The 14826-nt window shown below is 34.6% G+C and overlaps 1 protein-coding gene across 2 annotated transcripts in view; it reads left to right on the forward strand.

Moving 5' to 3' along the window:
- Positions 1 to 368: 368 nt before the first annotated feature.
- The window catches only part of ankrd13d (ankyrin repeat domain 13D), a 34144-nt gene continuing 19686 nt past the window's right edge, over positions 369 to 14826 (forward strand). For both annotated transcript variants that reach the window (XM_087281448.1, XM_087281449.1), the window contains exons 1-5: positions 369 to 1218; positions 1309 to 1444; positions 8604 to 8728; positions 10968 to 11013; positions 11151 to 11294. In XM_087281448.1, the coding sequence (XP_087137574.1) occupies positions 1135 to 1218; positions 1309 to 1444; positions 8604 to 8728; positions 10968 to 11013; positions 11151 to 11294 (535 nt within the window). In that variant the 5' untranslated portion in view covers positions 369 to 1134. The remainder of the gene's footprint in view (positions 1219 to 1308; positions 1445 to 8603; positions 8729 to 10967; positions 11014 to 11150; positions 11295 to 14826) is intronic.

Raw genomic sequence — 14826 nt, forward strand, 5'->3', positions numbered from 1 at the left:
CGTTAAAGGGATAGTTCACTTTTCACTTGCTACCAAACCAGTACAAGTTTCTTTCTTCTGCTGAACACAAAAGATATCGCTTCCATAAAAAAGAAAAAACAAATAACTAAACGGTTAAAGGTTTCCAACATTCTTCAAAACAACATCTTTAGTGTTCATCAAAATATAAATAAAAACTCAAAAAGATTTGGAGCCACTTAAGGTTAAGTAAATATTGAGTACACTTTAATTTGGGGGTAAATAATATGTTAAAGAAATTTATTTCTCTATTTAAGTTTTGTCAGTTGAGTTTATACATTCCATACATGACTCCATCCGCCCACAGGTGAGTTTATCAATTCAGTTCATGCTGCTGACTGTCTGATTTCAGAGTTAACTGAGAGCCTCCATACTGAGTGCGCGAGGGGGGAATCCGCACAGCCAAGCCTGCATCCGATGCGCTTTTCACATGGACATGGATGGAAATTAGGCCTGCTTTCTGCGCTGGGGTTACATCTGCATTTCCCCACTAGATCAACACAGCCCTGTCGGAATACAATGGGAAGCGCTTTCCTCCATCAGACTACAGTGAGAACATCATGTGTCAGCGGACTCCAGCAGCACTAGCCTGAGATGAGGAGGAGGATGATGATGGGAAGCTATCTGCTAACTCAAGGATGCTGTACTGCAAATAAACCTCCATGTCATCTGTGCTCTCGGTTTTACCTCATTTAACTGAACGGTTCTCAGTTTTACCGATACATTTGCAATCGTTTTAGTGTTGAAGGAGGGATTTTTTTTATAAAGACTTGCAGTTATTTTGGACTTAGCTTCGCTAGCTAAGCAGCTGTTGGTTTGACTGTCAGTGGATATTTTCAGCAAACGGAGGGATTTACAGCCAAACACCACACAGATCAGGCCGGTAAAGAGTGTAAACGAGACATCTGGAGTCCTGGGGGAATGAATTCGCTGAGCAGATTAAACGACACGTCTTGTCAAATGAAATGAACGGTCCATAAATAAACGCTCGTGGATTTGTTTGTGTAGATGCAAATGTGGCCGCTGCCCAAACAAACATTTCATACAAACCGACCTAAATTTTAAACTTCATCACTTGACATACAATCCAAACGGCTTTTATCCAGAATAGCTGAAATGGCTGAAGAGGCGTTTCCTTTACATTATCTGGTCTGGAACAATCAATATCTGGAACTGGACCGAGAGCTTCAGAAAAAGAAGGTGTGGTGTGTATAATTTTAGCTGTTTGTTGTGTTAAATCCTTGACTTTTATCTGTATTAAGCAGTTATGTGTGTGTGCATGTGTTCCAGCATGACCTGGAGCGGCTGGATCCGCGCGGCCGCTCGGCGCTCGAGCTGTCAGTGTGTCTCGGGCACCTGGAGTCCACGCGCGTCCTGCTCAGACACAACGCAGATCCCACACACAACAACACACAGGGCTGGACAGGTACACCAACATCTCTCACACACACCCACCAGCTCTTCACACGTGCATTTACAAAAGCATATGGCTTTACCCTGTGGACGACAAACAAACTTTGGACATGTAATCAGGTGGGAATGTTTTGAAATGTGATCTCTATAGATAGCAAACGTTACATGCTTTGAAAAGTAACGTGTAACGTAATTCGGTAGATTACTTTAGTTACATGCTTTGAAAATCATTTGCTCACCCTCTGCCCCCCTATTTTTTTCTGCTGAACTCAAAAGTAAAATTTTCCTTATGTGTATTTTTTTCTTATTTTCTTCATTATTAAATCATTTATTTTAAATTTTTTAATTTATTTATTTTCTTATGGCAAACCTTTCCCTTAACTTACACAAATAGCTTCTTAGGAATTGGTTTCCTCTCTAGAAGGCAGCACAAATGAATTTAAAGCCAGAGTGTGTATGTAGTATAACTTTTGTGTATAAACTGTGTGTGCCGAAGCCTTTATTAATCAGTGTAAACTCTAGGAAACCAGTCATCAGGGATGTTGTAAACTAACTCGCAAATATGCTCAAAAATATTTGTGAAAAGGTAGCTAACATATGTTACTATGGGTACACGATATTATAAAAATCAAACATTGTGATATTTTTTATTCTGCGGTATATATTGCAATATTAATACAATTTCACTTGATTAGTTGCATAACTATTTGCAAAAATGTATTATGAATATTCTGTAGGGGAGTGCATCTGCATAAAATATTAAAAACAATCTATAAGCATAGGTAAAAATCAATAAAGAAAAAGATAGAAATTAATTAGTGTTTTATTGTTTTCTGAGGAGTTGAACTGTATTTAGATGTAAAGGATTTGAATTATTAAATGTAAAATAATACTGCAGTCTTCATTTTACAAAACAATTAAATAAAATTGATTATTTTAATTAAATTTGTCTCATTTTTAAGTTACAAATGGTATTTTTTTAAGCCTAAGTGCTTTTAAAACCCTTACACAGTCACAGGCCTCAAAAAACACTTGCAAAATGATCAGTTAATATCCAGACTCAACATTGCGTATACTTGTTATGGTAATATTGCGAATGATCACATTATGATATCGATATTGAAACAATATATTGTGCAGCCCTACATGTTACTATGAGCTATTTGATATGCCTGACTCTTTCACATATGTGATCGATCTCTCCTGTGCACTCCCTCGCTGTCTGCCTGTAACCGATTCAAAGCCGGGTCTAGGTAGGAGATCTATCATGTCATAAGTCAAAAACTCAGTTAAATATTGTGCTGCAAAGAGCAAAAGTACTTTTAACTTGTCTATAACTTGGCAAATGACCACAGATGACTTCTTTGCCTCCACATAGTGCATTTAAAATCCTTTATCAGATCCAATTCATTAATTACCTCTTACTAGGGCTGCACAATATATTGTTTTAGTATCAATATGGCAATGTAATCATTCGCAATAGTCACATCACAGGATATGCACTGTTCAGTTTGTATTATAATTCATCATTTACATGTATTGTTAATGTCTGTGATGGTATAATGATCTTAAAAGCATTCATGCATAAGAAATTGTACCGTTTGTGACTTTAACAACGAGTAATTGTATTGAATTATTTTTATCATTCAGTTTTACTTGAAAACTGTTAGATTCGGAAAACGTTTAAACACTTTTTCATTCGCATCTTTTTCTTGATTGTATTTATAGATTGTTATGCATGAAAATCCTCTCAACACATGCAAATACAGAAATGCACTGCAAACAGCACAGACCACAACGAAAACGGCTCAGGGGACCCCAAAAAGTTTATAGATTGTTTTATCGGATTTTATGGTGATGCACTCCCACTGCAGAATCATCCCAGTCAGTATAACATTATAAATTCTTTTCATACAGAGATATTTTGTTGTCTGGAGAAATTGTATTGACATCGCAATATATATATATATATATATATATATATATATATATATATATATATATATATATATATATATATATATATATATGTGTGTATATATAGAGTAAAATAAAAAAATATTGCAATGCTAGATTTCTCCAATATTGTTCAGCCATATCTCTTAGATATGTGTGTGTTCTTAAGGATCCATATAACTATTCTATGTGGAACACAAATTAAATGTTAAGTGTTGGAAAGGTGACTTTAAATTATAATAGACACACTTTTACATGTAATTAATTTTATAGAATATACTTTTATTATAATATTTAACTTAAAAAAAAATTCTAATTATTTTGGGAAATACTAAGGTGCATGACACAAAGGGTTATCTAGAAAATTACATAAATCAAACACAAGTCTTTGTTTCCTCTGCATATTTTTTAACATTAGTTTTCCCCCAGTGTTCCTTGAAGGGATAAACCGTCTAAAAACAAAAAACAAAACAATTTACTGTTGCTCAAGAAGGCGGCATTATGTCTAATGGATTGAGAGCTGGAGCATGTCAATTTTCTGAATTAGACTAAGTGAACTGTACTTTTTCTGGGACGTATTAACAATCTGTCACAATTAGAGGAAATAGGACCCCAAATGCAGAATGAATGCAAGGGGTGTTTAATGACAATAATATATGAATGAGTTAAGTGTAGCACAGTTCAGTGTTGTGATGGACAGGGTAGTGTTGGCGAGTCCTGAATGAAGCAGACAGACAAACAACCCTGGAGAGATGTGGTATTACCAATAGTAACCATACAGAGAACACCAGCAGCCAGGGATTCACAGTGGGCAGGAGAAAAGATGACTTGAACACAGGGAAACTAAACTAAGAAAAAAATTAAATAATCTAAAAACAAAGAAAACTAAAGCTGTTTAAAAAAAAAAAAAAAAAGCAAAGAGAAAGGAAATTGGATTTAACTTACTGAAACAAATCCAATAAAAAGGATATAAACACTTATAGCTACTAATAAAACAAAGATAAATATCTTCAACAACAAACTTGAAAAGGCTAAACCAAACAGGGATGATATTGAAGGCCTACTGAAAACCACAAACAAACATTAGCCAAAGCGCGGTCAAGTAGCATGTTATACAACAATGAACAGACAAAGACATGAGGAAAGAGAGCACATTATAAAGGGAGGAAAGAACATGAGGACCAGGTGTAGACACTGAGACTAATGAGAACTAGATGAGGGCTAAACAAGGGGGAGTGGTATCTGGAAACAAGGAGGGAGGAACAGAGGAGCACATGGTGAACACAAACACAGGTTGAGCCATGTGCTCAGACACAACGTAAACATAGATACATGGAACATAGACAACACAGAAACGACAGACAAGGAAGGGCTCTGACACACACCACCTAATTTGGGTGCATGTAAACATTGCTACTGTGGTTGGCCTGGAATATATTATTAATATATATTTGGAATAATTATACTTAGAAGTGTGATACTGAAGCTGTTGTTTTTATGATGAATGTCTTCGGAAAAAAATGACAGAAATGATCAACAAAATCACAAAAATCAACAATAATAATGAGATGTTACATCACGTTTTCAATTTACTTCAAGCATTTTTATTACAAATAAGAAATGCTTGCTTATCTAATGTATTGAAGTAAAATACAAAGATGATAGCAGTAGATACATTTGTTCAGTCTATTATTTGATTCTTCACCCAGATGCTTATGTTCACTTGAGACATAATTGACTGCGTTTATGTGAATATTTGCCATGACTGGCATTTTGACATCATTCTGTGTGTGTTTGAAATTTAAAGTGCAGTACAGCTGAAGTGAACTGAATAAAGAAGTGCATGCTGAGTGAGGCGGTTTTGGGTGTGTGCCAGATTGCTCAAACACAGAACAGCAGTGTCATACGTTATACAGCAGTTTCAGGGCAGCAGCTCTGGAAAAAAAAACAGCCATTGACATCTATATTAGGAACAAATGAGCAATATAAGTAAATGCCTTTTTTTCCCAACATCCTTCAGTAATTTCTTTTTGAAATTACTGAAGGATTTGTCTTTGTGAAACTGGAAAATGGAGGATGACTAAATGATGACAGAATGATCATTTTTAGATTAACCTTTTTGGATCCCTTCAGCTTTACTGAAGAGTTCATGTTATTACGATGTATAGTGATATAATCTATATCATATAACTTCTGGTCTGGCATTGCTGTTCTGTAACTGCTGCAATGTAATGTGTGGCTCGCAGTTGTGCATTTGGTTGTTATTGGTAGCTTAGTCAGTTCTTTTCAGTGCTAATTTCAAGAAGAAATATGGGCTTAAATGACATACAGTGTAAAATAAATGCTGGGCTCCATACAATTGCTACATGTTATCACTACACAAATTGAGTAAGCCTCAAACTATAAAAAACAAACTTAATTGTCTTTACAAATTGATTAAACATGAAACTATTAAATTTACCCCCCTAAAAAACCTGAAGAATTGTGTTGATTCAACTTATTTTAAATAAGTAGTTTGAACAAGCAACAAAAATTCTTTTTTTTGAGTGTATATATAATTTATTTTAGTACATTCTTCAATCTAAGTTTGCCCCTGAGGTGCACTGAGCACTAAAGTGCTGTTTCGCCTGCTTTTATCCAGTTTGCAAAAAGTGCACTGAATCCAATGGGATGCGTCACATGAGTTATTAGCCAAAAACTGTTTTGTAGTCCTTTTAAGCTTAGTGAACAAGGTTCTTGTATTACGTTTGAGAATAAAATGTCATGTTTGATTATGTATTCTAAATACAAAATGCAGCATTTCATTAAAATGACTTTTTTTTTTTGGTCCAGGAAGATAAAAAACAGTTGAAATATAAATATAAAATATGTATTTTAAATACACTTAATTAAAATACCAAAAACTTCCCATCTCTTCATATGCTGTAAATCAGGGGTGCTCAACCTTGATCCTGGAGATCTACCTTCCTGCAAAGTTTAGCTCCAACTCTGAGCAAACACACCTGAACCAATTAATTAGGACCTGAACAGCACTTGATAATTGCAGGCAGGTGTGTTTGACATGGGTTGTAACTGAAATCTGCAGGAAGGTAGATCTCCAGGAACAGGGTTGAACACTCCTGCTGTATATGGTCTGCTATATAACTGTTGTGTTGTGTGGTGAATGTAAAAAGTCTGCAAAGATTCATACGTCAAAATGCAGAATAAATAAATTAAAAAAAAAACATTTTGGGCCCTATCATACACCTGGCGCAATGCGGCGCAAGGCGCGACGTAATGGTTGTTTGCTAGTTTCAGCTTGGTGCAAGAGTCGTTTTGAGATTTTGCACCACACTGTTTAAATAGCAAATGCGCCCATAGGCATTCTGATCTAAAAAAGGAGGTGTGTTATGGTGCATTGCTGGTGCGGTTCTATTTTGTGGAACTAAAATAAACTGTTCAAAAGACCAGCTGAGAGGAGGTCTAAAGTCCAGTGCAGAACGCGTTATTTGTGCGCCTTGCTTACACATTGATTAATACACACAGGATGTACAGCAATACACAAATATCTTTACAAATAAAAAAAAGGATTAAAATTTTACAAAACATATTATTTTCTAGCCTACATAAATATAAAAAAAAACATACTTTTATGCCTTCTTCATCTCGGGGGGCTTTTTCATTTCATTCATAACAATTTGCTTTTTGTATAATAATATTATTAGTAGGGTTATTTATTATATGCTTATTTCTATTTGTTTTATTAAAAACAAGCTTAGATTTGCCACCTGTCAGGTTTTAGACTATATGGGGTGCAGCATGTGTATTTGGATATAACTCAGTGTTTTGAACACATTTCGTTATTATTGTTCATTTATTCGTTTGCTGGAAATTAGAACTGAATATAGAAATAGTTTTGAAACAAATCTTTGCGCTTAACAAACAAAATTAATTATTTATAGGCTAATGGATGTCTGTGAGTACAACACGTTTCTCTATCCACTAGAGTGAAATTAAAGAATGAGGAGGCTCATCTCTCATTCTCGCACTGCAGATGCCCTGTTTAACTGTTCTCTTACTAGTAAAGCGTTCAGTTTTTCCACTTACAAAGTCCGTCATGTAAATAGAAAATGCGCTATGGCGTGACGCAACTCACTGTTAAAGGGAATGTGAGATGAGACTTTGATTGGTTTATTCTCAAAAAACACCTATAACTCATTAAGGGAATAACCCTCAACCCTGTTAGACCATGCGCCACGGAAAGCTGATTTTTTTGTCCCTAAAATAGCAAAAGTGGATTCGGACACACCCTTAATGCTTTTGCGCCCTGCGCTTTGGACTTTGTGCATGGATTGTCAAAATAGAGCCCTTTATTTTCCAAAAGAAAGAAGCAAATAATTATTTCTAGAAATTTCTGTCTTATTTTCTGTGTAAACCAGCAAACAATTGGACAATATTTGCATAATATGTCTGGGGTCTTCATCGGTTGCACCTGGTTTGTGAGTTTTCTGTGCTGTGGGAGCAGAATCCACTTTGCATGCAATCAGTGCATGACTTGACACAGTCAAACAGATAACACTTTTATTATTTATATTCAATTTATGAATCAAGTTATTCAATGAAAACCTCTTGAGCTGAAATGTAGATTTCATAATTGGTGTATTTAATTTTTTGGCACACAATGTACGCAGTACACTAAAAAATTGTTTGCTATTTGTTCAAATTACTTATTTATTATGAGCTGAAACAACACAGTTCTTCTTTAGTTGTTTTATGTTCAATCCACTTAAATTTGTAAAAATGAGCTAACTTAATTTCTTTATGTTGTCCCAACACAAATGAATTGTGTGGAACCCAACATTGTTTTACAGTGTAGACCTGTGTTTCCCCAACCCTGCTCCTGGAGGCACACCAACAGTACATTTTTTGGATGTCCCTCTTATCTAACCCATTCATTTCAGGTTTTTTGAGTCTCATGTTCTGATGAATTGATTCAGGTGTGTTGGATTTGGGAGAGGTTGATAATGTGTACTGTTGGTGTGCCTTCAGGAACAGGGTTGGGAAACACTGGTGTAGAGCAATCACGTCAGTGTATTTTGACCTTGATGTATATATGTAATGTGGGAGACCTCTAGTACAAAAATAACCTTTTAAAATAGCATAATATGGTCACCAAAGCATTTTCTGTTTTGTCAGCTTCTGCTTTATATAAACTGTGAAAAGTATTATGTGCATAGTTTTGCAGGAGGCCGTGAGCACTGGAGACCCTGAACTGGTGCAGCTGGTCCTTCAGTACAGAGACTTCAGAAGAGCCACAGAGAGACTGGCTGGTATTCCTGAGCTACTGAGCAAACTGAGACAGGTGACCCTCGCACAAACACTCACACACACAAACTCAATAATTAGTTGAAGCCATTAGCCCTTTTATAACCTTACAGGCTTTATTGTTACCACAAAACAAATCAATAACAACAACATTTTCAGCTGCCCTTAAGTATACGTATCCTTACTTGCATATGCTAAGCAGTGAAGTATATTGCAAGACCCGAATGCGTGAATATTATAGCATCCAAAATGTAAACAATATAATCCTCCAGTGATACAGTATATTAATTAATAGTTGGATTTATTGTACATCCTATTTGACCATCATATTTACAGTTTATAATATATACTACACAGTAAATCTTGTATGCGAAGATGGGATGATTGATTTTGAGTGATTTTATGTAAGTAAGAATGTATTAAATTCAACTAAAGTTTCTAATACTTTAATCAGCATTTGTAAAAGGAATATTTTAAAATATGGGTGAAAGAATGTTCTATTGTCTTTCAGAATACGATATGTTTCTTTAAAAATAAAACATAATGCTAATTCTAAACTATACTTATTGCTATATTTACACATTATATATAAATTGTTATATTACGTATAAAAATGCTGACACGTTTTGTTATTTTACCTTCATTCATTAATTTTCTTGTCAGCTTAGTCCCTTTATTAATCCAGGGTTGCCACAGCGTAATGAACCGCCAATTTATCGAGCACGTTTCACACAGCGGATGCCCTTCCAGGATTAACCTATCTCTGGGAAACATTCACACACACACACTCGTACACTACGGACAATTTAGCTTTCCAAATTCACCTGTACCGCATGTCTTTGGACTGTGGGGAAAACCGGAGCACCCGGAGGAAACCCACGCAAACGCAGGGAGAACATGCAAACTCGCACAGAAATGCCAACTGACCCAGCAGAGGCTCGAACCTGCGTCACAGCGACCTTCTTGCTGTGAGGCGACAGCATTATTATTTTAACTTATTTTAATGAATTTTGTCAGGTTTAAGCAACTTTTCTGAAGGTAAACACACTTTATCTTAATAGTTTTAGTCAGTTTGATTTGAAAATTTAAGGCAGCAAGAATGATTTATAGTGATCATCTGCATTTTTATTACATTTAAACTGATTAAAATTATTATGGTGAAAAACGGGTAAAACCCAGTCGATAAAAGGATAGCTTTAAAATTTCGCTTAACAAAAAATGCTATTTTGCCGGTGAATTTTAAAACATCATCAAAGGTTTTGTTTTGAATATGCCTTGACAAGATCTTTGGAATATAAACTGTTGTTACTCTGTTGTTTTTTCTGTACATCAGGGTTCAAAATGTATGAAAATCTTGATATCTAATTATTCATACTTTACTGAATATGTTTTGAACTTTGAAAACTCCTATTCATCTTTGACCCACATATGCTATACAGAGGGATGCATGATAGATTTTCGTTATCGGCTGATAAATGTTATTTTTAATGTTATCGTTATCAATCCTATGTCAAAATTAGGCCAATATCTTTAAGCTGATAGATTGTGTAATTGTACAGAAATATCAGCCTCGCGCATGTTTGGATTGAACATGTTCAGACTTGTGCGGTGCACTATTAAAGAGCTTTTCTCACATTGTTTATTCCTTCAAAGTCCGTCCTTTCTTCATGTGGTATTGGTGTGTTTTTAAGTCAATAAGTAACCTTATTCCTTATCATTGTAGATATGTTTGATAGAGTGTCATTGTGTATTTTGGTTTAAATCGCCTCAGGAAAAATATTACATGTGTAAACAATAGCAGAGATGCAGACTTGGTAAGCAACACTTTGAGTTAATTGTAATCTAATATGGTTATTTGTTATTATCAACGTGTTGTTTGCCATGTGTTGTTGATGTAAGATTGTATTCAGTTTGATCTGCATATTTATGATTAAAACGAGGGCATATAATGGCTATCACCCAGGGACGGAGCTAGGGGTGGAAAGTTAGGACAATTCTATTGGCCCATGCCGTTTTGGGGCCCCCAGAGTTACTATTATCCCAACAACCGCCTCTTCACTTTAGTTCGCTACACCATCCCTGACCCAACTGATTTTCTAAATGGGACTATAATAATGCATAAATGATGCAAAAAGCTTCATCTTCATAGTTTTTCATCAACCTGCTTGAAAGCATTTTGAAACCGATTTGTTTTGGTCAAAAAATCAGGGACAGTTTTGGTTCAAATGGCCATCCTCTTCAAGAAAGCATTTCAAAAGCGTTGTCTTTTTTTGCAGGCACGTGACTTCTATGTGGAGATGAAATGGGAATTCACTAGCTGGGGTAAGTTCAAGAGCTATTAAGAACTGTTAAGAAAGACTTATGGATTGCAGGTTTGACCATTTCAGCACCACCGACGTGGACAGCTCCTGTGGTTGATTCCTCCTGACAGTCAGTCGTTGTTCTGTCTGATTGCTCAGTTCCTCTAGTGTCGAAAGTTTGTCCAAGCGATGTTTACCGTGTCTGGAAAAGTGGTTCATGTTTGAGGGTCGACACCACTTTACTGGGCTTTGAGCACATGACTTGGCTAAAGGGCAGGCGTAGCTACATCTTTAAAGGTGGAGGTGAGTCGATAAAATCTAAATTAAATATTGAAGTGTATATTGTAGATGTATACTTACACATTTTTAAGTCATTCATTTTAAATCATATTTTCATTTTGATGTAGAGTGCTCAGCATACTGAATTTTGTGAATATAGGCAATGTATTTTGGTGCATTTAAACAAAACAGATTTATTAAACAGAAATATTTGTTCAAATAATATTTTAGTCAACAAATATATTTAGAAATTGGAAGAATATACAATTAAATTCAAGCAAAATATTGCACAAATAAATTACAACCTACAAAATTTCACCTACTTTTTCAATTTTTTGCTTCTGTTGATTTTTCCTCTATTTTTTAAATTTGGATTTAATATTTTTCTCTAACATATAAATTTGAGTGTACTAGTTTTTGCACGTTATTGTGAGTTATTTTGTTAGATAAGCTCCAGATTTGGCTGATTAATCTAATCTAAATGATCAAGTATAATATTGTATAGCTTCCTTTTGAAAATGTGAATTTAAAAAAGAAATTTGGAGTGGTGAACATATATGCTGAGCACTGTATTTACTGATGGTGAGGACAGTTTGTTACTACATGATATCCGCCAATCGCTAACAATTATTATCCAACAGTGCACAATCAGTGATGAAAGTAACTGTAAACTTAGTTTTATGTTTAAAAAGTGATTAAAAACTGCAGTTTTTTTTTTAGTATATTACATAAAAATGCTGTATGGAAACCCTGAAATACACAAAATATCTAAAATATCGATCTAATAATCTTTAATTGCAGTTTTCCACTAATGCATTTAACTTACCGAATATGTCAAATACAAGTTTTCCTGATTACAAACACACACACACTATTGTTTTTGTAAATTGTGGGGATATTCCATGGACTTGATGAGTTGTAAAATATATTTTCATCAGCTCTGCACCAGTCCTACACCTAACCCTTCCACTTTGCCTAATGCTGTATATTATCTAATTGAAAAATGGGAACATGGGGTGATGTCCCCATAAGTCACCTTCTTCTTGTTATACCCATGTCATAAACATGTCACTATACAAATTTGTGTCTTTATGTGACACAGAGTAATTCAATCATTAGATGAAGCCATTTGCCCTTTTTTATTTTACAGGCTTCATAATTCTAAATGTTACCACAAAACAAATTAATAGCAACATTTTCAACTGTTCTTAAGTATATGCAAATGCATTCATTTATTCATTCATTCATTCATTCATTCAAAAAAACTAAATTTTTGTCCTCGGATAAATATCAGAATAGTACAGAAAAGACTATGGCAGCTTTTTGGCATTAAAACAATACAGCAGGTATTCTGAAAATCTAATGGAAGGAAAGTATTTAAATGAATAATGAAATGTGATAGCACATCTCAAATTACAGGTATTTGCCTTTTTAGGCATTAAAAAATGCAACATGTCTTAAATGTAGCACTGGAAATGGCTGCAGTTGTTGTTGCCAGGAGGTGACACTTTAGAGAGTGTGTGGTATTAGGTATAGAATGTTAGGTTAGAATGTTTTCCACACAAATGTATGTATATATATATATATATATATATATACATTTGTGTGGAAAACATTCTAACCTAACATTCTATACCTAATACCACTATCTATATACATATACATATATATATATATATATATATATATATATATATATATATATATATATATATATATATATATATATATATTTATTTTTAAGGGTTTTTAACCTTTTATTTTATAAGACCATCTAGTGAAGACAGGAAAGCATGGGTAGCAGAAAGAGGTGGGAAGAATCAGCAAAAGACCACAAGTAGGGAATCAAACTAGCATATAACCACTAGGCTGTTGATGCTGACACCAATTGTTTGCTAAATATGTTAACAACTAAGGTGAGTCACGTAATACCAGCATGATCTTAGTTTCCTCAGACAGCGTGCGATCAGTTCTTTTTGCACTTGAACTGACAAAAACATAGATCAGTTATCAAATTGTACATCCTGTGTTCTATCTCACATAAATAGTCAGATATGGCTAGCTGTTAAGTCAGGGGTGTCAAACACAGCTCCTGGAGGGCCTCAGCTCTGCACAGTTTACCACCAACCCTGCTTCAACAGACTTACCTGTAGGTTTTAAACAAAACTGAAGGACTCAATTTGTTTGATCAGGTGTGTTTAAGTAGGGTTAAAACTAAACTGTGCAGAGCTGCGGCACTCCAGGAACTGAGTTTGACATCTGTGCTGAAAGTGAACATAAAAAGGCATGCAAACTGACTGCATATGCTGTACATTTCAGTAGTCTTTCACCTTTGTATCAAAAAGGTTTTTGTTGTTTTGTGGTCACTTATTATAAGCTTGTCTGTTTTGTGGATATGCCAATTCTTTGGACAATAATTCAATAAATAGGCCTAAATAAAACAATATGTGTGCTAAATAATATTTTTGATGAGGTAGGCTAGCTTTCACATCATGAATAATGGATATTAATTATTTTCTTTGCACCCCCACATATTTATCTAGCACCCATTCATACATGCAGTACAGAAAAAAAAAAATGTGCCGTGTCTGGTCATAGTAGATCGCCCTCAGTGGCAGTGCTTATTTCCCACTATGTTAACTTGTGCTGTGTTTATCGATATGTACACTATCTGACAAAAGTCGTTGATCCCATTTGTAAGAGCAACAAATAAAAACTTGACTTCTAGTTCAACATTTGGAAAAGTGGCAGAAGGAATTTTTTTCGGATGAATTATCTGTTGAACTGCGTCCCAATCATCACAAATGCTGCCGAAGCTGCATGGAATCAAGATTCTCAGAGAAATCAGTCAAGTTTGGTGAAGGAAAAATCATGGTTTGGGGTTACATTCAGCATAGGGGCATGCGAGAGATCTGCAGAGTGGATGGCAACATCAGCAGCCTGAGGTATCAAGACATTTGTGCTGCCCAATACATTACAAATCACAGGAGAGGGCAAATTCCTCAGCAGGATAGCGCTCCTCCTCAAGTTAATTCAAAATATTAATTAATAACTAATTACATCATTACAATTGTATTCCCATTACTTTTTCAACTATTTTGTCTGAAAAGTATCTTATTTACTCATTAAGTAATTGAATTGCTTCTAAACACTAATCCACATAAATATCAATTTATAAACAATATAAACTTAACACTTAATTCTTCACATTTGAGCCAAACAAGGCTTTTTAATTTTTGTTTTTAAAAATGAACAATTGAAATATGAACAATATATGTATCAAAACACAAACATCTAAAGTAATGGCATCATATTTCCTACATATCATATTGTGACATAACTTTACATTTTTCTTGTTTTCTAAGCATGTTCAGTTGTTGGACAAATAAAACCTTCTTTAGTTGAAAAATTAATATTTAAAGTTAATATTCAAAATATCTGAATAACAAAAGCATATATTTACAATTACTCTATTTCTCTGAAATGATACAATATATAGTTGTGAACAAATTCCTCACATATTTTTTTTCGGCCGCTAGTTCGAGTCCCAGCTGGG

This window comes from Danio rerio, chromosome 14 (genome assembly GCF_052040795.2).
Source record: "Danio rerio strain M-AB ecotype USA chromosome 14, GRCz13ab, whole genome shotgun sequence".
NCBI classification, from domain to species: Eukaryota; Metazoa; Chordata; class Actinopteri; order Cypriniformes; family Danionidae; genus Danio; species Danio rerio.